General features: G+C 44.0%; 1 protein-coding gene across 1 annotated transcript; it reads right to left on the reverse strand.

The window, feature by feature from the left end:
- Positions 1-279: 279 nt before the first annotated feature.
- Positions 280-21,323, reverse strand: LOC103301149 (zinc finger protein 14-like). Its single transcript, XM_054718344.1, has 7 exons — positions 21,276-21,323; positions 4,436-4,562; positions 3,954-4,014; positions 2,405-2,896; positions 1,650-2,248; positions 1,089-1,565; positions 280-836 (listed from the first exon to the last, which is right to left on the reverse strand). Exons 1-7 carry the CDS (start codon positions 21,276-21,278, stop codon positions 280-282), a joined length of 2,316 nt encoding a protein of 771 aa, XP_054574319.1. The 5' UTR covers positions 21,279-21,323.
- Positions 21,324-25,213: the final 3,890 nt, after the last annotated feature.

Genomic DNA, 25,213 nt, shown 5'->3' on the forward strand with positions numbered 1-25,213 from the left:
TTCCATGCTTTCTAAGAGACTTGGAGAAACTGAAACCTTCACCACATTCCTTACATTCATAGAGCTTTTCTCCACTGTGTGCACTTTCATGTCTGGGCATGTGCAGGAGGTAACCAATTGATGTTTTCCTCTCACATCAATATTGCTCTCTGCCTTTCTCTCTGACTTCCACTATCTAGACAGAAAAATATCTTAAGGTGAGTATATACAAAAAAGAACTAGGATTTTCTATAATATTTACAGGATAGGGCTTATTTTCAGAGTACATTCTTTCATTCATTATGATTTCTCTCCACAATGAGCATTTAGGTGAATTTCAAGGAAACTGGGGTGAATAAATGCTTTACTACATTGCTTAAGGTTTTCACCAGTATGAATACTGTCATGAAGTTGGAGGTGATATAAATCATGGAATGTTTTACCATATTCCTTACATTCATAAGGGTTCTTTCCATCATGACTTCTTTTATGTTTAGCAAGAGAGCTGAGACAACTGAAGGCTTTCCCACATTGCTCACATTCATAGGGTTTTTCCTTATTATGAGTTCTTTCATGACATTGGAGGGAAGTTGGATAAGAGAAAGCTTTACCACAATGGTTACATTTATAGGGTTTTTCCCCAGTATGCATTCTTTCATGAATTCTAAGGAAAGAGGGATAAAGAAAAGTTTTACCACATTCCTTACATTCATGAGGCTTCTTTCCGTCATGATTTCTTTCATGTGTTACAAGAGAACTTGGATGACTGAAAAATTTCCCACATTGCTTACATTCATAGGATTTCTCCCCAGTATGTGTTCTTTCATGGTTTCGAAGATATCTGGAATATTTGAAAGCTTTCCCACATTGCTTACATTCATAGGGTTTCTCAGCAGTATGCATTTTTCTATGATTTCTAAGATATTTGGAACATCTGAAAGTTTTCCCACATTGCTTGCATTCATAGGATTTCTCCACATTATGTATTTTTTCATGGTTTCTAAGAGATTTGGAAAAAATAAAAGTCTTACCACATTGCTGACATTTATAGGGTTTTTCCCCAGTATGAGTTCTTTCATGATGTTGGAGGGAAGTTAAATGACAGAAACTTTTGCCACAATGCTTACATTTATTGGGTTTTTCTCCAGTATGAATTCTTTCATGACGTTGGAGGGCACTTAGAGCAAAGAAAGCTTTCCCACATTGTTTACATTCATAGGTTTTTTCCCTATTATGAGTCCTTTTATGACTTCGGAGGGAAGATGGATAAGAGAAAGCTTTACCACAATGCTTACATTCATAACGTTTTTCCCCAGTATGAATACTTTCATGAAATCGGAGGAAATATCGATCATAGAATGTTTTACCACATTCCTTACATTCATGAGGCTTCTTTCCATCATGACTTCTTTTATGTTTTCCAAGAGAGCTGGGAGAAATGAAAGCTTTACCACATTCCTTACACTGATAGGGTTTTTCCCCAGTGTGCATTCTTTCGTGATATTGAAGGGAAGTTGAATAAGAGAAACCTTTACCACAAACCTTACATTTATAGGGTTTATCCCCAGTATGAATTCTTTCATGATCTTGGAGAGAAGACTGATAATAGAATCCTTTACCACAATGCTTACATTCATAGCGATTTACCCGAGTATGAGTTCTTTCATGACGTTGGAGGGCAGACAGAAAATAGAAAGCTTTGCCACAATGTTTACATTCATAGGGTTGTTCGCCAGTATGAGTTCTTTCATGATTTCTAAGGGAACAGGGATGATGGAAAGTTTTACCACATTCCTTACATTCATGAGGCTTCTTTCCATCATGAATTCTTTTATGATATCCAAGAGAGCTGTACAAACTGAAGATTTTCCCACATTGCTTACATTTATAGGGTTTCTCCTCAGTATGCATTCTTTCATGATTTCGAAGAGAAGAGGAAAATATGAAAGCTTTCCCACAGTGCTTACATTCATAGGGCTTTTCTCCACATTGTGTCCGTTGATGCTCTCGATAAGACTTTGGACAACTGAAGGCTTTTCCACATTTCTTACAACCATAGGGCTTTTCCCCAGTATGAGTTCTTTTATGATTTTGGAGGGAAGTTGAATAAGAGAAAACTTTACCACAAAGCTTACATTCATAGGGTTTTTCCCCAGTATGCATTCTTTGATGAATTATAAGGGCATAGCGACGACGGAATGTTTTGCCACATTCCTTACATTCATGAGGCTTCTTTCCAGCATGACTTCTTTTATGTTTTCCAAGAGAGCTGAGCCAACTGAAGATGTTCCCACATTCATAAGGTTTCTCACCAGTGGGTGCTCTTTCATGATTTCTAAGAGAAGTGGAACTGAAAGCTTTTCCAGATTTCTGACATTGATAGGGATTTTCTGCAGTGTGTATTCTTTCATTTTCTCCAGAGTACTTGGGAGAACTGAAAGCTTTGCCACGTTGTTTACTTTGATATAGTTTCTCTCCACTATGAGTGTTTTTGTGAAGTTTAAAGTAAGTGAGACGTCTAAAGCCTTTTCCACATTGCTCACACTCATACAGTTTTTCAGCAACATGTGTTCTTTCATGATTTCCAAGGGAAGTTGAATAGTGAAAAGCTTTCCCACTGGGGCTGCCTTCATGGCTTTGAATATGTTGGTGATGCTTAAAAGCTTTCCCAGGTTCCTTACATTTATAAGTGTTTTCTTCATAGTCCTGACACAGGTATAGGTTGGGTCCAATGTGAGAGCTCAGGTGGTTATTCAAGGACAAATAACGCATGAAGATTTGCCTACACAACCTGGAATTAGGTTGTTTTATTTCAGTAGGAGTTTCCTTCTTTTCATTATGATTTGGAATCTGCCTGAAGTTTTCTTTGCATTGGCCATCATCCTTCTTTGTAGAGAGTCTTGCTACTATATTACTGCTGTAAAAACCAGAAGCATATTATTAATACTCTATTAATGATTTAATATTTATTAGTAGCATGACAATGACATTTTTACCATTTTCAAACAAAGGGTGGGGTTTCTGAACATTCCAATTTTTGAAAGTGGATATCCTAAAACCTCTGAAATAGGCTGGATCATAGATATTATGAAACACTTCTATTCATGAATGGTATTGCTGTATATTGTTTCCAAGTGCAATTATTTTTATACATTAAACATCTAGGCCATATTTCAGAAAAAACTTTTGGATGAGATAATTCTAAGAACCAATATAGTTAAAACTGAGCTGATACAACTGAATTACCTGTTTTTAAGATTTTTTTGTAGACCGGGCCCATATGACTCAGGGCTTCAGAATAGAGCCATGCACCAGGGACTTGGCAGTTCAATTCCCTAAAAGGGAACATGGCTAGACAGCAGACTTATTAAACCCAGGACGGTGCATGCAGGAGGCAGTCAATTGATTTTTATATCACTCGCTCTCACCTCCACTCTAAAATCAATAAAAACATATTTTTGCACCACCAGAGAGGATCACTGACCACTGAGCCATGAGGTCATAGTTCAATTTATGGCCAGGGTACATGCCCTGGTTCTTGATTCCGAATGAGGGGCATGCAAGAGGCAGCCATCAATAATTCTCTCTTATCATTGAAGTTTCTTTCTCTTTCTCCCTCTTCCTAACTCTGAAGTAAATTTTAAAAAATTAAACATACAGCCGAAACCGGTTTGGCTCAGTGGATAGAGCGTCAGCCTGCGGACTGAAAGGTCCCAGGTTCGATTCCGGTCAAGGGCATGTACCTTGGTTGCGGGCACATCCCTGGTGGGGTGTGTGCAGGAGGCAGCTGGTCGATGTTTCTCTCTCATCGATGTTTCTAGCTCTCTATCCCTCTCCCTTCCTCTCTGTAAAAAAATCAATAAAATATATTAAAAAAAAATTAAACATACAAATAAATAAAATAAATATGTAAAAATATATTAAAAAAACACACAAAGATGTTCTTAATGCTTTGTCATGTCAATGCAACTCACCTAAGATTCATCCCATGATTTTCATACTGATCTTCACTGTCATGGCCTTCACATTTTTCTTCTAAAATACATGCTAAAAAAAAACATCATAAATTATTAAATAATATTAAAAATTGTTAGGTTTTAGGTACACAATGAGCTGTGATGATTTCTAATTTAATTTCCAATGTATTCCCTTTCATATTTCAGTTCTTGAAACAGCATTGATGAGCAAGCAACACTATTTTTTTAATTGCCTAAATAAGTAACAAGTTGTTGCAGGCCAGAGTTGCTCTGTGGTTGACCGTCAACCTATGAAACGGGAGGTCACAAGTCAATTCCCTGTAGGACCGGTTTGCAGGTTAGATCCCCAGTGTGTGGCTTGCAGGAGTTAGCCAATCAGTGATTCTCTCTCATCATTGATTTCCCTCTCATTCTCTCCCTCTCCTTTTTCTCTAAAATCAATAAAAATATATTTTTAAAAAAGAATTTATGATACCTACCTACTGATGCCAGGTTCCAGAAGGTTTCCAGCATCACATCTGTGTAGAGTTTCTTCTGGGTGGGATCTAGGAAAGCCCACTCCTCCATGGTGAACTCCACATTAACATCCTCAAAGGCCACTGAGTCCTAAAACATCCCACATATACATATAGGAGAATGGGTGAGACAAACAACACTGGGGACCTATACATAATTTATAGGAAGTTCACATAGAACACATGGTCCCCAACATTAAGTCTATGACTTGATTGTAAGACTATTATTAATTTGCCACATTCACATCCTCAAGAACACATGGAATATATTGATATGATTTTGCTGTGATCACTTCAAGTCTTCATTGCTCTCTAAATGTCAAGGTAAAGAACACCTTGAACAACTTCTATATCAATACATTAAAATACTTCTATTTTAAGCCCATAGATTCCTTGTGCCAAAACTCATCACCATTATAACCACCATTTGATGCAGCCATCCATGAAACATACTGTCATGTGTGCATAAAGTTTTAGTAACTGTAAATACAATAAAGGCCTTGTAGCTTTCTCTTCTATTCTCATCACCAAACAGGAGAGGCCAGGAGGTGTGTGGAAATTCAAATTAGAACAAAATGTACTTGGCCATATTGTCCTAAAGTACACCAGATTATTAGAAGTCATCAGATACACCTGAATGAATGAAAATATTCTCATGGAGGAGTATGGATGAACATTTGTTTTTATAATATTTGTTAGTAATTAAGTTTGACCTTCTTTTGCCTCTCTCATTTCATGGAGATAGGACGTTAGAGTTAGAGCTCAGGCATGAGCAAGACAGGACAACTTAGCCCTCAACAAAAGTCCTCTACTCATGAGCCTGAGGGTTACTTCATACTGATTTTTAGGACACATGGACACGTATATTGAAATTGTAAGATCACACTCAATAGAAGTCTTCCTGGCAGAATTGTGACTATATCCGAGGCCTAGACCTTGGGGAACAATTTAAGACTTGGCATGTCAAAGAGCCTTTATTGAAATCTGCACTATTTTCATGTTGAAATTAGTTTCACCTGAAACTAATACAAAATAAGATTAAATGTAAACTGTAATTGGAATGTAAATTATAAATGGAAACATATATGGTGTTTATGGAGAAGAAAAATTAATATAATTAACCTTTTGCACTCGGATGTCAAAGGGTTAGCGAGTGCAAAGGGTTAAAATGTCCATACTACCCAAAGCAATCTATAGCTTCAATGCACTTCGTATCAAGATACCCATGATGAAACTCACATAACTAGAACAAATATTCAAAAATTTTTTCATAGACGTCAAAACACCCTGAATAGCAACAGCAATCTTGAGAACGAAGAACAAATGTGGATGAATCACACTACCTAATATCCAACTGTACTACAAGGCCATAGTAATCAAAACAATATGGTCCTGGCATAAAAACAGCATATAAATCAGTAGAATGAACGGAACAGAGAGCCTAGATATAAACCCATGCCTTTATGGTCACAGAATACTTGACAAAGGAGGCAAGAACACACAATAAAGTAAAGGTAGTATCCTGTATAATAAAAGGCTAATATGGAAATTGTTTCCAAGAGTTTAATTGACCGGGAGTTCCACAACTCGCTATGATGTGCACTGACCACCAGGTGGTGACACAAAACATGGCAGGTGTCAGCGAGGTGGCACTTGTAGTGGATGGCAGTGGAGGTGAGCGGGACTGCTACGAGATGGTGCAGTAGGTGAGCGGGCGGCACCAGGAAAAGGCAGATGTGAATGGGAGCCCCACAGGTCGCCCCACAAATGGGAATGGTTGTTAACGGTGGGGGGTGGTGTTGGCAAGTGGATGTTGCCAAGACAATGTGGCTGATTGATGTTTCTTTCTCATCAATGTTTCTAACTCTCTGTCAGCCTCCCTTCCTCTCTGTAAAAAATCAATTAAAAAAAGACTCCTTCATGCCTTTTCTAAAAATTACCATAAGATGACTGGGGACTGGCAGATTTTGGCCAAAAGAACTCTGGACTTCAGTCCATATTTAATTTTGAGAGCAGAATATGATGAGATCTGTGAACAACAGGCTGTTGGTGGGTGTTTACTGGTGACTTCACCTGGGAGCCCTCGGGGGCGCATTCTGGCTGTAAGTCCCTGGCACTGTAACATGTTGGAAAGGTCCATGAAAAGAACTCTGATTCTTTAAATCTTGTCTGTGGGTTATACGCACCTGTAAAAATTGTCCATAGAGTGTCTCTGTTGATTGTTGTTTTTGTCTTTGTTGTTTGGTTTAATTTGTTTAAGGATGGGGCTTATTTCACTTTGCTAGAGGTCCCAGCTACCTGTGGTAGGCTGAACACGTGGCAGGAACTTCCCAGCAGCTGCCAAGAATTCTTATCTTGGGGACCCTTCCTGCTCTCCCTGTAAGTCATCAGCCATCATCTAGTGACAGTCATTATCTAGTGAAAGTTCTTTTCTGTCTGTAATGTAACTTGGTTATTGATATTCTTTGTTTGCTTTCTTATCTTTTGAGGACTTTATTTTGCTGTTTTATGAACAGAGAATCCTGTCTCTGCTGTTTGAGGTTTGTGCCACTCAGAACCCATTTGCTGTGATGAGTCAGTGTGAGATAAGATTTTAAGGCTAATGTCCCAGTCCACTCTTTTATGATCACCCATTTATTTACTGTAGGATTTATTCTATTTCTGTTTTTAACATCTCTTCTTTTTTAAAATACCTTTTTATTTCAGAGAGGAAAGGCGATGAAGAGACAGAAGCATCAATGACAAGAGGAAATCATTGATTGGCTGCCTCCTGCACGTTGGACTGAGCCCACAACCCAGGCAAGTGCCCTTTATGCTCTATCCACTGAGCAAAACTGGCTAGGACATTATCTCTTCTTATAGGTAAGATTTCATGCTGTTAGACTACTCAAAAAAAAGGGGGGGGGGAATAATTATTTAAATCCCTTAAGTATTTTTCCTAGGAGGATTAGACCTGTAGAAGTGCCCTCCAGCAGGCTGCAGAAATAACAGTTGGGGGCCACTCCTATTTTTGCAAAAAGAAAAAAAACAATGAAACATTCAAGCCACTAAAAACCAGGGAGTTATCCCTATTAGAAAATTTGCCAAGAAAATGCCTTGGGTAATAACAATAGGCTTTAAAATCTCAAAAGTAGCTAAGGCAAAATAAATATAACTAAAATGAAGGGTATATGATAAAGCTTTATCAGGGGTAATTATATATGCCTAAACAGTTTTCCAGTCTTTGGTAACTTAAAACTTTGGAGTTTGCTGGACTAAATAGTAAAAATTATTAAATATCTAGGTATTTTGAAATAACAGGATACTGAGATATAATCTGAATTTGCCTCATATAGAGAATCTACAGGCTGGATTTAAATCTGTTAATGAATAAGTCTTGTATTTTATTTGAAGCAGCTCTTAAAGTGTGAATGTAGTGCTCATCTGAGGAATGACAATTACTTACATGCTACCTAAAAATTAAGATTTTTAAGGGTTAAGAATTCTAACTAATTGGAAAGCAAGTATGGCTTTGGTGTAATGGAAGGCATGAGGCATGAGTATGCATTTTGAAGGAAAAAGAAAGTGGAATCTAAAGCTGGTTATTTTGAGTTATAAGGTGTCTGAAGAAAGATTTGTGAACGTGGTAGAAAGTTTGTGGAAGTTGTGGGACTTTGTGGTGAGAAATGTTAAATGGAAATTGTATAAATGGCACAGGCCAGTAAGCCAGGACCAGGGGAATAGGGAAACTGAGATAGTAAAACAGCAATTTGGAGCCATCTAGTAAATCCCATCTTCCCTAACCAAGGACACTTAAGAGGAAATGATTTGCATTTTGCCTCCCTAACCAGAGGGTATAACCAGATGGTAAATACCTTATATCAATGTACTCAGGGAGACACACAGCAGAAATCCAACTAGTGTCCTTAGCTGACCACACCCAAGGAAAATGAAGTTAGAGAAAAAACCTTATTTTGGATAGTCCTTTCCGGGTCTGGTAAAAGGGAAAAGATCGTCCTAACCGGTTTGGCTCAGTGGATAGAGCGTCGGCCTGTGGACTGAAGGGTTCCAGATTTGATTCCAGTCAAGGGCATGTACCTTGGTTGTGGGCACATTCCCAGTAGGAAGTGTGCAAGAGGCAGCTGATCGATGTTTCTCTCTCATCGATGTTTTTAACTCTCTTTCTCTCTCCCTTTCTCTCTGTAAAAAATCAATGAAATATATTTTTTTAAAAAGGGAAAAGATCTTTCCTGTTTTTCTACCCAGGAAGGAAAAGTTCTATAAATTATTAAAATGGTTATATTAATCAGGAATTTCTTTTAAAGCCATCTTTTCATCATGGGAACTTAAGTTTGCTAGCCTATGTTTGTGCCCAATACACTTTGATATATGAACTTTTGGTAAAATAAATTTGACAATCCTTCCAGGGTTTGAATTTTAAGAAACTTTTTCTTTACCTAGAATTGGCTTTAGATCACTCCAATTGGCTCTGGAATGCCTCAAGTATTGTTTCCTCTCTCATGAAGGAAAATTTTCTCCTCAAAGAACATGGGAAGCTTTGTCAAATAATAACTATATTATGCTTTCATTTGCAGCTGTGTTATTCAGGAATATTGTGTTTTGCAGAAAGGACAAGATTCCATTTCATTTGCAAGTATTGCTGATTCTTAAACTTTTTGTTTTTTAGATATAAGGAAACATTTTTAATGCAATTTGGTAAATTATATATGTCTCTCCCTACCAGTCCCTCAGTATTTAGTAATTTTTAATAAGTAGCAATAAAGTTCTTTGCATGAATTCAATAAGACCTGTTCCAATTGTAGCTATATTAACCAAGAAAAACTGATAATGGGCCTGCTTATAGCAGCCCTGGCTTCACTGCCTTTTGCAGACCTTTGTCCACCCAGCATTCCACGGGAATCCCTCACAATCCACAAGGGCAGGCCACCAATGAACGTGCCCTCAGTACCCTGAAGGGTAGGCTAGTAAAAAAGAGGGGGAACATGGGACTGAAGGACCCTGCTATACTACCATCTAAAGCATTCTTTATCCTTAATTTTTTGAATCTGAATGATCATTTTCAGTCCTCTGTAAAATGGCACAATAACCCCATCTCAGAAACCACAAGTTGGGTGGGAGATGCGGACACTAATAACTAGATGGGACTCAATGAATTATTAACAAGGGGGAGAGGATATGCGTGTGTTTCTAGCCCCACAGGGCCGCTGTGGATTCCAGCTCGCCAGATTAAACCCAGCCATGGCATGGCACGGGACCAATCCTCTTCCAGAAATGTGGAAATTGGGCCTGGGGGCTCCGCAGCCCTGAATGATGTGCCTTCCCCAGACCCAGATGGCCCCCAGAATAACCTGGGGAATGATGATGAAGCTGATGGCAAAGGTTGAGCAATTATTGGAGCGTACTCACACGTTACACATTCCAGATAACTAACCATTCCTCTTTTTGTTTTTCTCAGAGCCTGTAAAATCGGAACTGGAACAGTAAAAGCAATTCACAGACTCCAATATTCCAAAGCAGAAAGTTCGTCGCCTCTCTCTGTCTTCTACTAGTACATTCAGCAAAACCCCAGCTCTCCAGGGCTGTAGCTTCTCTCACTGTAAAGGCTCCCTCCATGGTGGGTGTGAGCAGGTTGGACACCTGCAGGGAGAGGCTCCCACGGAAGGTCAGTGTGCCTTCAAGTACTTCCCTTGGCAGGCTCACGGGCATGGGGGGCTTCCTTAGCTTAAAGCACCTGGCTTCAGACCTCTGCTCCCCTCTGACGTTTATCTGGGCCATCACTGATGTTTCAAGTGACTCAAAGCCTGTGTTTGTACAACCAGCAAACTGGCTTAAACCCAGTGTTCATGTGTAAAGAAGGTATTAAAATGGTTGCTAGCTCAACAAGAAAATCCACAAATATCTACTATTGCATTTTTAAAAAATGATGCTAATGCATTATTGTTCCCAGGGCAAGAATTTGTTTTGTAAACTATTAGTCACACTTCAACACCTCCAGTCTAAGCTCTAAAAATCCATTTGATTCACTCAAAATAACAGACCTTAAAATATTCCTACCCACACTGAAGGAAACAGGCCAAACAATAATGTAATACATGCAATCAATATATATAAAACCCAGATATGCAAATAGGACGAACGGTGGAACAACCATACAACCAGTTGCTATGACGTGCGGCTGATCACCAGGGGGCATGTGTGGAGCGTGGCACGTGTCGGCAGCAGGCTGCAGAGCAAGGAACATGGCAGGCGTCGGCCGGGGTAGGATAATGGAGCAGGTGAAGGGGGCACATGACCAAGGCGGAGCAGCAGACACTGTCATCGGTGGTTACTGAAAATTCTTTGCTCCCATGGTGCCACGATCCCACTCGGCACTCACACCTGCTGCGGGTGCCGGCCCAGATCCCACCAGCTGCTGGCACCAGAGCTGCTAACACCTACTACTGGCGCCTGACACCGGCTCCCAGATTGTCCCTCAGGGTTCCTCCACCTCCCTCTGCTCCTGAGGGGCGATCGGGGCCGGCAGCCATCTCTTGCACCCGCTGCTAGTGCCAACCCCAAATGCTCTGTGCCATTAGAGGATGCTAGCAGGGCAGGCATCATCAGGACGTGGGAGCAGTGGAGGCGAGAGCAGGGCTGCCGGCACACATGGGACTGGGGCTGCAGAGGGAAGGGCTGGGCAGGGGTGCGGAGGATGGGCCGAGACCCACCCCTGTGCCCACTGCAGCCTCGCAGCCCACAGTTCCTTTCCAGGTGCACAAATTCATGCACTGGGCCCCTAGTGTAACAATAAAGTATTTTATTTCTCTGAGAGGCACTTGTATCAGGAAAACTTAAAATATTTTACACTTTGTTTTAAGTTGGAATGATTGCACACATTTTTATTCATTTAAAACCTGAGACTAAAATAACGTGAAGACATGTTTAAAGGTGACAAACTAGGGGAAAGGCAGGGCTGATGTACAACATCCAGAAAGTTACCCAAGAGCAGCCTCCCAAAGGATTTTTCAGGGGATTTCTGTTCTCAAGGAAAGATTCTGGAAAGAGAGGGAGAGGCACAAAGCTTTGATGCAAATTACTTCCAGGTGGTTATTAGCTACCTGGAAACACACACACACCAAATGCACTTTTTAAAGACAGCCATTATTTGACTATGGGAAAATAATAATTCAAATTTTGAGTCTGTTCTATTAAAAAAAATGGACAACGGGCACACAATGAATCACTTATGTCAAGTCACATCACCAAAAGCAAAACTTAACACATTGCAGGCAGATCATGAGCATTCTGGTGTTTTCTTATGATACAGTGTTTTCCACAGTAGTTAATGTTAAAGGCACACCTTAAAATTAAACACCCATTGCATATTAAAGTTATTTATTACATGTTCTCACAAGGTAATATCTTTTTAAAATATGATACTTTGTAAAATGTTTGTGGTTTTTTTTTGTACTCATTCAATAGAAACTTATCTGGCCACTGGGTAAAGCTAGCAATAAAACTACTGGTCCTCAATGTCTCAATACAGTCATAAGCCACATAACCTATGGTCAAAAACAGACCTCATATAGGATGATAGTCCCATAAGAGTATAATGGATTTGGCATAAAAAATAAATTTCCTGCCCTAGCCGGCTTGGCTCAGTGGATAAAGTGTCAGCCTGCGGACTGGAAGGTCCCAGGTTCGATTCCAGCCAAGGGCACATGCCTGCGTTGAGGGCTCGATCCCCAGTGGGGGGCATGCAGGAGGCAGCCAGTCAATGATTCTCTCTCATCACTGGTGTTTCTGTCTCTCTCTCCTTCTCCCTTCCTCTCTGAAATCAATAAAGATTAAAAAATAAATAAATAAATAAATAAATTTCCTAGTAATATATTTAAGCAAGGAGGTAAAAGACCTGTATTCAAAAAATTATAAGACACTGAAGAAGAAATTGAAGAAGATACAAATAAATGGAAGCAAATACCATACTCATAAATAAGAAGAATTAACATCATAAAAATGTCCATACAACCCAAGGTGATCTATACATTCAGTGCATAGGAACTGACCAATCAGAACCAAAATTCCTATCAAAATACCAATGACGTTTGTCACAGGACTAGAACAAATAATCCAACATTTCTTATGAATCCACAAAAGACCCCAAAGAGCCAAAGCTATCTTGACAAAGAAAAACCAAGTCAGAGATATCACATTACCTGATATCAAACTACTAGAGGCCCGGTGCATGAAATTTGTGTGGGAGGGGGGTGGTGTCCCTCAGCCCAGCCTGCACCCTCTCCAATCGATTCCACTGGGATCGGGCCTAAACGGGCAGTCGGACATCCCTCTCACAATCCAGGTCTGCTGGCTCCAAACTGCTTGCCTGCCTGCCTTCCTGATTGCTCCTAACCGCTTCTGCCTGCCAGCCTGATCACCCCCTAACCACTCCCATGCCAGCCTGATTGATGTCTAACTGCTCTCCTGCCAGCCTGTTTGCCCCCAACTTCCCTCCTCTGCTGGCCTAGTACCCCTAACTGCCCTCCCCTGCAGGCTTGATCGCCCCCAACTGCCTTCCCTTGCAGGCCTGGTCCCTCACAATTGCCCTCCCCTGCTGGCCATCTTGTGGTGGCCATCTTGTGTCCACATGGGGGCAGGATCTTTGACCACATGGGGGCAGCCATATTGTGTGTTGGAGTGATGGTCAATCTGCATATTACTCTTTTATTAGATAGGATAGAGGCCTGGTGCATGGGTGGGGGCCAGCTGGTTTGCCCTGAAAGGTATCCTGGATCAGGGTGGGGGTTCCCTTGGGGCTTGGGGCAGCCTGGGCGAGGGGCCTATGGTGGTTTGCAGGCCAGCCACGCCCCCCAGCGACCCAAGTGGAGGCCCTGGTATCTGGGATTTATTTATCTTCTACAATTGAAACTTTGTAGCCTGGAGTGGAGCCAAGCCTTCTGCTCGCTCCGTGGCGGCAGCCATTTCTGTTGGGATTTATTTATCTTCTATAATTGAAACTTTGTAGCCTTAAGCGGAGGCCAAAGCAGGCCAGGGCTGCAGAAGCTTGGCTTCCTCCATCGCCGGGGCAACCCTAGCCTCCTGCTCTCTCCAGCTCCATGGCTGCCGTCATTTTTGTTGGGATTTATTTATGTTCTATAATTGAAACTTTGTAGCCTTAAGTGGAGGCCTGGGCCAGCCAGGGTGTGCAGAACGCTTGGCTTCCTCCATCGCCGGGGAAACCCAAGTCTCCCTCCTGCTCTCTCCATGGCCAAAGCCATCTTGGTTGGGTTAATTTGCATACTCACTCCTGATTGGCTGATGGGCATGGTTAGTGGGTGTGGTGGAGTGATGGTTAGTTTGCATATTACTCTTTTATTAGATAGGACATTACAAAGTTATAGTAATCAAACCAGCATGGTACCAGCACAAAAACAGACATATAGACCAATGGAAGAGAGCCCACAAATAAATCCAAACTTATATGTTAAGTTAATATATGACAAAGGAGACAAGTGCATACAATAAAGTAAAGACAGTCTATTGAATAAATGGTGTTGGGAAAATGCGTGCAAAAAATGAAACCTACACCATATACAAGAATTACCTCAAATGGATTAATGACTTAAATGTAAACCTTCTACAGTAAAATCTCTTAATATCCCTCTTAATATTTTTATGACATGTACCCTTGAGCAAGGCAAACAAAAGAAAAAATAAACAAATGAGACCATCTCAAACTACGGACCTAAACAGAAACTTTTCAAAAGAAGACAGAAGGAAGGCCAAGAGACATATGAAAACATGCTCAAAGTCACTAATTATCCAAGAGATGCAAATCAAAACGACAATGCAGTACCATCTCACACCTGTCAGAATGGCAACCATCAACAAATCAACAAACAACAAGTGCTGGCGAGAATGCGGAGAAAAAGGAACCCTCGTGCACTGATGGTGGGAATGCAGACTGGTGCAGTCACTGTGGAGAACAGTATGGAGTTTCCTCAAAAAAACTAAAAATGGAGCTCCCATTTGACCCAGTAATCCCACTTCTAAGAATATATCCCAAGAAACTAGAAACACCAATCAGAAAGGATATATGCAGCCCTATGTTCATAGCAGCACAATTCACCATAGCTAAGATTTGGAAACAGCCTAAATGCCCATCAGCAGATGAGTGGATTAGAAAACAGTGGTACATCTACACAATGGAATACTATGCTGCTATAAAAAAAAAAAAGGAATTCTTACCATTTGCAGCAGCATGGATGGACCTGGAGAGCATTATGTTAAGTGAAATAAGCCAGGCAATGAAAGAAAAACACCACATGATCTCACTCATTTATGGAAAATAAAGAACATTATAACCTGATGAATAAAAAGATAGATACAGAGGCAGTAAAGCACCAAACAGACTGTCAAATTACTGTGGGAAGGCAGGGGAGTGTTGGGGAGGGAGGGAAATAGATCAACCAAAGTACTTGTATGCATGCATATAAGCACACCAAAGGGATGAGGGCATGCAACAGGGGGTAGGGAAGGCTGGGGGAAGGTCAATGGGGGGAAAAAAAGGAGATATATGTACTTTAAACAATAAAAAAAATAGAAGTAAATAAAAGAAAAAAAGAAAGATAACAATTCCTGACCTTGTGGTAAATCCTATCAAATAAAAGAGTAATATGCAAATTGACCATCACACCAAGACACAAGATGGCCACTCCATGTGTTCAAAGATGGCTGCCCCCATGTGGACACAAGATGGCCTGCAGGGGAGGGGTAGTTGTAGGAAGTTAGGGGTGACCAGGCCAGCAGAGGAGGGCAGTTGGGGGAGACCAGGCCTGCAGGGGAGGGCATTTGGGGGGAACCAGACAAACAGGGAGGACAGTTAGGGTGACCTGGCTGGCAGAGGAGGGCAGTTGGGAGCCAGCAGTCCTGGATTGTGAGAGGGATGTCCAACTGCCCATTTAGGCCCGATGGGATCGGGCCTAAACGGGAGGTCGGACATCCCTCAAGGGGTCCCAGATTGGAGAGGGTGCAGGCTGGGCTGAGGGACACCCTCCCCCCGCACGAATTTCGTGCACCAGGCCTCTAGTACAGTAAATAATAAAAAACATAAAGCAGCCAAAACCAGTTTGGCTCAGCGGACAGAGCGTCAGCCTGCGGACTCAAGGGTCCCAGGTTCGATTCCGGTCAAGGGCATGTACCTTGGTTGCGGGCACATCCCCAGTAGGGGGTGTGCAAGAGGCAGCTGATCGATGTTTCTCTCTCATCGATGTTTCTAACTCTCTATCCCTCTCTCTTCCTCTCTGTAAAAAATCAATAAATTTAAAAAAAAAACAAAAACATAAAGCACATATGTATAGTACATACTTCAAAATGACAGAACTTTTCTTTTTATAAATAAACTAGAGGCCCGGTGCATGAAAATTCATGCACTGGAGGGGGGGGCATCCCTCAGCCCAACCTGCGCCCTCTCACAGTCCAACAGCCCTCAGAGGTGGGAGGTGACCTGGCAATCAGGAGAAGGCAATGCCCCATCACATCTCTGCTGCTGCCACTGCCGGCAGCACAAGCCTTGGGTGGCCCTGGGCGGCTGGGCAGCCATCATCTGAGGCTTGCCTGCACCTCGGGCCAGCCCTGGGCAGCTGGGGGGCTGAGGGGACTGAGGGACTCTGGAGGCAGGCACGCACAGCCAGGCCATCCCCCAGTCCCCTCAACCCGAGCCACCCAGGGGCTGCCATGCACCTGCTGCCCCGGTGGGGCTGAGCGGACTGGGTACCGCCATCTTGTGACTGTGGGCACCGCCATCTTTGAGGGTGGGACAGTCAATTAGCATATTCCCGCCTTATTGGCTATGGGTGCCGCCATCTTTGAGGGCGGGATAGTCAATTAGCATATTCCCTCCTTATTAGCTGTGGGCGCAGCCATCTTTGTGACAGCGTGAGGGTCAATTAGCATATTTCCTTTTTATTATATAGGATGGGAGATGGTGATGTAAACACTAAACAATGTATGTCTTTTCCGACGTAACCCCAGGACGGCCTGTATATGTAGTACTTTCAACAATAAGGAATTATTATTTTTTAAAGGAAGCACATGACCTAGCTGGTTTTGCTCAGTGGATAGAGCACCAGAATGCAGACCAAAAGGTCCCAGGTTCGATTCCAGTCAATGGCATGTGCCTTGGTTGCAGGCTCCTCCCCGGCCCAGCTCTGGTCAGGGCTCGTGCAGGAGGCAACCAATCGATGTGTTTCTCTCTCACATCAATGTTTCTCTCTGTCTTTCCCTCTCTCTTCCACTCTCCCTGAAAAATCAATGAAACAATATCCTCAAGTGAGGATTAACAAACAACAACAAAAAGGAAGTACAAATTGGTAGTTACAAAATAGTCAGGAGGATGTAAAGTAGAGCATAAGAAATACAGTCAATAATATTCTGTTAACCATGTGTGGTATCTGATGGGTATTAGACTTTGTAAGTTATGTACATGTCTAATCACTATGTTGGCACCTGAAACTAATTTATTGTGTCAACTTATTGAAAAAAAAGTTTAAGCCCTAGCCAGTTTGGCTCAGTGAAGACAGCGTCGGCCTGTGGACTAAAGGGTCCCAGGTTTGATTCCCGGTCAAGGGCACACACCTTAGATGCAAGCACACCTCCCAGCCTGGGCCCTGGCCAGGCACGTGCAGGAGGCAACTAGTCGATGCGTTTCTTTCATATCAATATTTCTCTCTGTCTTTCCCTTTCTCTTCCCCTATCTCCAAAAATCAATGGAAAAATACCGCTGGTGAGAGTTCTTAAAAAAATGTTTAAAAGAAAATGGTGCATGATTTGGAAACAGCCTAAGTGCCCATCAGTAGGTAAATGGATTAAAAAACTGTGGTACATCTACACAGTGGAATACTATCCTACCTAATAAAAAGAGTAATATGCAAATTGACCCCAACTCCGTGACACCCACAAGCCACGCCCACAAGCCAATCAGGAGAAAATATGCAAATACACCCAACCAAGATGGCTACAGCCACAGAGAGCAGGGGTGGGAGGCTTGGGTTTCCCCGGTAACAAAGGAAGCCAAGCTTTCTGCGTGAGGTTGCTGGCCTAAGCCTCCACTGAAGGCTACAAAGTTTCAATGATAGAAGGTAAACAAATCCAAACAGAAATGGAGGCAGCTACGAGCTGGAAAGAGCAGGAGGCAAGGGTTGCCCCTGGAAATGGAGGAAGCAAAGCTTCTGCAGCCCTGGCTGGCCTAGGCCTCCACTCTAGGCTACAAAGTTTCAATTATAGAAGAACACAAACCCCAAAAGAAATGGCTCCCGGCCACAGAGCGAGCAGGAGGCTTAGCTCTGCTCCAGGCTACAAAGTTTCAATTGTAGAAGGTAAATAAACTCCAGATACCAAGGCCTCTGCTTAGGTCGCCAGGGGGCGTGGCCAGCCTGCAAACCACCACAGGCCCTTCACCCAGGCCTCCCCACACCCCAAGGGAATCCCCACCCTGATCCGGGATACCCTTCAGGGCAAACCAGCTGGCCCCCACCCATGCACCAGGCCTCTATCCTATCTAATAAAAGAGTAATATGCAGATTGACCATCACTCCAACACACAATATGGCTGCCCCCATGTGGTCAAAGATCCTGCCCCCATGTGGACACAAGATGGCCACCACAAGATGGCCAGCAGGGGAGGGCAGGTGTGGGTGATCAGGCCAGCAGGGAGGGCAGTTGAGAGGAACCAGGCCTGCAAGGGAGGGCAGTTGGGGGCAATCAAGCCTGCAGGGGAGGGCAGTTAGGGGTGACCAGGCCAGCAGAGGAGGGAAGTTGGGGGTGACCGGGCCTGCAGGGAAGGGCAGTTGGGTGGGACCCAGGCCTGCAGGGGAGAGCAGTTGGAGGGGACCAGGCCTAAAGGGGAGGGCAGTTAGGGGTGACCAGGCCTAAAGGGGAGGGCAGTTAGGGGCAAACACGCTGGCAGGGGAGTAGTTAGGCATCAATTAGGCTGGCAGCGGAGTGGTTGGGGGGTGATTAGGCTGGCAGGCAGAAGCGGTTAGGGGCAATCAGGAAGGCAGGCAGGTGAGCAGTTGGGAGCCAGCAGTCCTGGATTGTGAGAGGGATATCCGACTGCCCGTTTAGGCCAGATCCTGGTAGGATCAGGCCTAAACGGGCAGTCGGACATCCCTCGAGGGGTCCCAGATTGGAGAGGGTGCAGGCTGGCCTGAGGGATACCCCCCTTACTCTCCTACCCCGTGCACGAATTTTGTGCACCGGGCCTCTAGTGCTGCTATAAAAAAGAAGGAACTTTTACCATTTGCAACAGCTTGGATGGACCTGGAGAGCATTATGCTAAGCGAAATAAGCCAGTTGGAGAAAGATAAATATCACATGATCTCACTCATATGTGGGATATAATGAATATAAACTGATGAACAAAAATAGATTCAGAGACTAAGAAACACTGAACAGACAGTCCAACCTCAGAAAGAAGGGAGGGGTGTGGAGAGGGGTAAGAGATCAACCAAAGGACTTCTATGCATGCGTATTAGCATAACCAATGGACATGGACAATGGGGTGATGGGGGCTTGTCCTGGAGGCATGGGGGATATCAATAGGGGAAAAAAGGAGATATATGTAGTACTTTAAACAATTTTAAAAAATGGTGCACACACACAGAGAGGACTATTATTGTATTATTCAGCCATCAGAAAAATAAATTCTGCCACTTGTAACAACACATTCATGGATCTTGAGGGCAGGATGCTTTGTGAAATAAGTCAGAAAAAGAGAAAAGCCATGTGTTCTCACTTATCTGTGGAACCTTTAAAAAAAACAACTCCATAGATACAGAGCACAGACTGATGGTTGCTAGAGGTTGCAGGAGTGGTGTACGGGGGTGCGGTGGGGGTCAAATGGATGAAAGGTGTCAAAAGGTACAAACTTCCAGTTATAAAATAAGTCATGGAAATGCAGCTTACAGCATGGAGACTGCAGTGAGTAATACCATATTTCAGATGTGAAAGTTGCTAAGAGTAAATCTTAAAAGTTCTATTTTCAAGAAAAAAATATTCTGTAAGTCTGTATGATGACCGATGATAACTAGACTTATTCTGATGATCACTTCACAATACATACACATATCAAATCATTACGCTGTACACCTTAAACGAATATAATGTTGTATGTCAATTGTAACATTAAAAATAAAATCCCTTCTATAAAAAAAAAACACATTACAGTGGATTTGAAAAACTGCAGTCACCTAGTGACGTCATACCCATCACAATGTCATACGGAAATGCATTGCTCAGATGCTTATGATGATGCTGGTGTAAACAAGCTTCCTGTGCGGCCAGTCCTGTGAAAGTCCAGCACATACAGTTACACTCACTACATAGAAACCTGATGATGAGAAACTGGTTCCTGTATTTGCTATACTATCCTCTTTATCTTTGTGAGCTTTCTACTTAGTGAAAGAAAACTTTGCTGTGAAGCAGTATGCTGTTTGATGCGGGCAGCAGCCTCAGAGGTCTTGTGCTGACTGTGCCTTTTGATTGCATCATTGCCTCCTGGGCTTGACAGAATCTGTGTTTTGTAAATTTCCTGGCCTAAGTGTACAGTGTGATAAAGTCTACAGTCGTGCACAGTAACGTCCTAGGCCTTCATATTCACTCACCAATCACTGACTCCTGCAGAGCAGCCTCCAGTCCTGTAGCCCATTCAGGGTCAGTGCCCACACGGATGTAACATTTTCTGCCTTGCACACCACATTTTTACTGCACCTTTTCATAAATGCTTACTACCACTGCATTACAATTGCCTACAGTATTCAGTACAGCAGCATGTTGTACAGGTTTGCTGCCTAGGACCCACAGGCTACACCATATGGCCTAGGTGTGTAGTAGGAAACACCATGCAGGTGTGTGTAAGAGAACTGAAAACAACAAAACTGCCTCAAGATGGACTCCCAGGTTCAGGGGTGCATGCCTGTATGTAACTGCAGTTTCACCTCTCCCAGGAGTAAAATTCTAACCCAGTCACTCTGCAACTTGCTGTTCAACACTAATCCGTCTAAAAGCCTCCTGCTGTTCCTTCCCCTAAGAAAAGAGGACCCTGCCTGAGACACTACTTTAACCTCTTAAAGACGCTTCCTTTCTGCCTATTGTAAACGCCTTCCATTTTGAACAGCCCCTCATTTGCTATTTACTAGATGGGATGCGGCCCGATTCGTGAATAGGAATCAAGCCAATAAGACCTTCCAATTTACTCAGCTGAATTTTGTTTTTAACGGTTTGAAAAGCACCACAAAACAAACAGCTGATAAAGATGCTGTGACTCAGAGAAGGGAAGATGGGGTTTAGGATCCGGGGGAGAGACTGGAAATGCAGGCATTTGCTGCAGAGCAGGGCCTGGGGGACAGGGGGTGGACTTGAGAGCCTGCTCCACAAACATCAAAACCCAGGAGAAAACGGGATCCTTCTGGGGAGAAAGGAGGGACAGGGGCCCCACAGACCACAGCTCCTCCCAGGCACGAACCGCGGAGACCGGGTCCCCACTGTCCCCACTGACCCTCCCCGTGGTCACCGCACCAACTGCGGAGCCGCGGGATGTGGGTGCAGAGCTGCCCAGACTCGCTCCGCAGCCGAAGGCCCTGCCGCGGGGACAAACCGGACCCCGGGTCCCGGCTGGGCCCACACTGCGAGCCCGAGGGGCCTGCGGTTTCAGCGGAGCCCCCGGGCGCCTGGGGTCCGCAGGCCCCGGACCTGACCGAGGAGAGACGGTCCCGCCCCGGCGGCTCCACCCGCCCCTCCTCCCCGTCTCCGCGCCCGGCCGCACACTCACCATTTCTGGTTTCCTGGGCCCCCTGAGTCCCGCCTGCGGCTCCCACCACCCGTGCAGACCACACAAGGACCAAAGACGGAAGTGTAAGGGGTATTTGATCTCAGTGAACTTCCGCGTAGTAGCAGAGCGTAGCCCCACCCACCTGCTCCCCAAATGGCCCACCCACCCGCCCCCACCGTAGCCCCACCCACCGGCCCCTCAGCAGCTCCACCCACCAGGCGCCCAGCTCAGTTGACAGACACTTTGCACCACATTCCCCCTAGAGCCTGAGGTGCACAGGCCTGAGCCCAAAGCAGCCAGATCTCCTGTCCAGGGACGTTTGCACTGAGAGGCAGCGCTGAGAGTCCCCCAGGGAACAGTGGTCCTTCCTTGCAAACACACACACTGAAAAGGCACCTAATGAATCTGGCTCCATTTTGATCTTTCTTGACAACTGGACTCTGATGTGTGCATTTGCCAAAAAGGTGCACAGGCTCAGGGACCAGGGATGCCTTAGGGTGGTGTCCTTCCAGAACTACAGCCAGATTCCCAGAAAGAGCATTGAAACCAGAAACAAGCCATCGTGTCCAGCGGGAAAAGTGACTTCTGTGTATTTAGAATGGTTACCTTTAGAAAATGTTTTTCACATGAAAGATGTGTTCCCGCTGGTGATTCAGTCACGGTCCTCTGAGGTCATGAGCCACCCCTTACTTGTGGTTATCTTGTGGGCAGTTCCACAGACCCACGCAGAGCAAGGAGATGGGCCAGGTACAGAGGTCACCAGGGTGGAGAGCCCAGGTGTCCAGCAATGGGCAGTCAATTGTAGGGTGGGACCTTGTCCCCAGGGTGACTTTTCCTCCTCTAGCTCCAGGCCCAGATAAGCAACAAAATGCCAGGGCTGACATCAGGACCAGCTGCATTGAATAATGACCCCTGCTCTGGTGCCGGCCAATCCATCAGTGGAGGCCACATCCCTGAATGGACACACCTGGAAAGCTACAGAATATTCCATTCACATCTTCCCCTGGGACCTCCCCTGAAATCTCCACCCTAAAACCTTTAGGAAGGAGGACCCAGTGGGCTCTCCCTCCCTGGAGCACACCTGTACCTTTCCCTTCCCTTCCATCTCCTCCCCCAGGCAGGTTACCATTAGCTTGCACTCCCAATCTCCACTGGCCCTTCCGTTACCTCCTTAACTCCTTTCCAAAGCCCATTTTGATAGATCATCCTTTCCCCCAACTGGTGGACGGAGTATGACTTAACCTGCACCTGTGGCCTGGACATTCCTGAGCACCCAACCAGGCACCTTATGTGAACTATACATTGAACCACCAATCAGCACCTGCCAAATTCCCCTAAGCCCTTGATTCCTAAGTACCTAAATGCCTAATTATCTGCCTTATATGAAACAACCAGTCAGTGCGTGATGAGTACCCTAAGCCCCATCCCTTCCCATTCCTCCCCTCAAAAGACGTGTTCCTTCTGCTGCTCAGCTGTTGCTGTTCTCCCCTTGTGAGACAGCCCAGCAGGGTCCTTCTCCTCTAATAAAGCCTGAAGTCCTGGTTTTTCAGCCTCTCTCTCATTCTTTCACATTTCTTCTAAGAATTACTTCTCACACCTCTGTAATTTACCCAGTAACTGTTCTCTTACCCTTTGGGTCTTGCTCTGAATTCTTTCCTAGCCAGAACCCAAGTACCCAGGCTGCGGAACTCACGTTTGGTCTGAGCCCAGTCAGACACCTGGTGCCATTCCTGTTGCCTACCACAGTTACACTGTTTAATCCAGGAATAATGAGATGCACCAGAAAACTGGGTTCCATCTGTCAATGCAAGAATCACTCAAACCTCACGAGAATTTTTGTGAGTTTATTGCCAGGAAGCAAAATGTCAATGGATTGAGATATTGTCCCGGGGAATGGCAGTTTTGTACCTTATCTATAATAATAAAAGCGTAATATGCTAATTAGACCAGACATCCTTCCGGACAAAGCCGGAGCTGAGAGGGAAGCTGGGATCCTAGGTCCTGCAGGTGGCCAAAGGGAAGCCCGGGTCCCAGGTGCCAGAGGGAAGCCGGTGCCAGCAGCCGGGGGAAGGAAAGCCTCCTCTTGCATGTATTTCATGCATCGGTCCTCTAGTTTTATATATCACAATCAGAAGAGAAGATCCAAGTGGGTTACATGAAATCCATTGGTGATACATTCGGTGGTAAGAGCAGGTGGTTCCTGTAGTCTCCATCATGGCAAACACACGGGCCAGAATAGACTTAGTGTTGCTGCATCCACCTGCACCATGGAAACCATGAGGTCTCAAGACTCACCCTACAAGATGATCTTTTCATCAAAGAGCTCCACTGAGAAGGCACAAGGAGTTCCTTGTATGTATAGAGAGATTTTCCCCGTAGCCTTGGCATATGGCCCTAATGGAAAGAGTCACACACGGTTCAAGCAGCTGCTCTGTGGGAGGGTCACTGAGAAGATGCCACAGCTGGTCAACCAATGAGCTATAACTGGGCAATCCTGGCTCATGGGTCAACGCTCAACCCCTAAGCCAAGCTGGTTGGGCCCATTTTTCTATTTTATTTTATTTTATTTTATTGCTTTAAATTAAAATGTAACATGCCGCATGCAGTTAATAGCTACTGTATTGGATAATACAATGCTAGAGTCTTATCACATTTACTCTTATCACATCTATTTTTCTTCTGAGAGAAGGCTATGTATGAACAGTCATTACCTGGGACTGAGGGCAAAGAGAAGGATGAACTGAAATGAGGAACTACATTGCAGAAAAGATAGAGATCATGCTGGAGGCAAAGGAGAAAATTTCAGTTTTACCTTAGGATGGTTCTTCCTGTATATATCCTTTTCTAGCCACATTGTAGCCTCCTAATTCCCCACCGTTGCAGGAGATCCTGTGTAGGGCTACTGTTAAATTGGTGCATTAGTTGAGCAAACAATCTACCCTTTGCAAAGGACAGTGTGTAGTGACCCACCGTGAAGCACATGCTGCTGAACTGCTTCCTCTTGTGATTCAGGTCACCTATTTTCCCCCTAGGAGTTCATTCCTGTTTGTTTGATTGTAGCTTGTTACTGCTTTTGTCATTGTTACCCTTGATAAAGAACTTCATTAAGCTTTTCAGTTTTTCTCAGTGTTTTTCCTGCCTCAGCACACCTGAGTGAAATACAAACACCCCTCGTCCGAGTGGCTGACTAGGACATGGATTCTCAGGAATGCACAGTGGGAAGGGATGTGGGAGGAGAGAGAGAGAAAGAGAAGCAAGTGCAGGCTAAAAGGCCTTACAGGTGTGTCTGCTCATGTGCAGGCAAAGGCGGTGCACACCCTCCAAGTTCTTTCTCATTTTGAAACCCTCTTAGTGGGTTTTCTATACATTTGTTCCAGAGTCTTCCACTACAATTTTGTTCAAAGAAACTCAATTTGCCAGTAAATGATGGACCTGGAGGTAGAGTGCACTGTAGTAGGATATTATTCTAACGTTTTTAGATTCTGCTTTGATGTTGTCACAGTCTTTTGTTGAAATTGCATCTATTTTGTTCAGGAGGGGAATGAGACAAGCCCCTTGTGCAGAATGAGCTGAGATTGTTTCTCAAGTTGTTCTGGAGATCATGTTTGAAATGAAGGTTTGGAGCTCTGCGTGCTCATTGTAACTGCTATGGGTATCTTGATAGAGTGACGAATGTCTTCTTCCGTTTTGCTGTCCTTCCAAGATTATTGTGGAACCATGATTATTGAAGGAGAGGAAGCTCCAGTTGCCGACACGTTGGATGATACCAAACCTGATGGTAGCTATGCTGCCATAATGGGATAAGGCACAGTTATGGTGGTCTGAATGCTATTTGATGCTGACAATGTATTCCCATACTACTGATAATATGTCCCAAACTTTTAAAAATAAATTTTTACCCAATAGCACTATTCTCCCAATCCAGCAGCAGAAAAATT

The sequence above is a fragment of the Eptesicus fuscus genome, chromosome 6, assembly GCF_027574615.1.
Source record: "Eptesicus fuscus isolate TK198812 chromosome 6, DD_ASM_mEF_20220401, whole genome shotgun sequence".
NCBI classification, from domain to species: domain Eukaryota; kingdom Metazoa; phylum Chordata; class Mammalia; order Chiroptera; family Vespertilionidae; genus Eptesicus; species Eptesicus fuscus.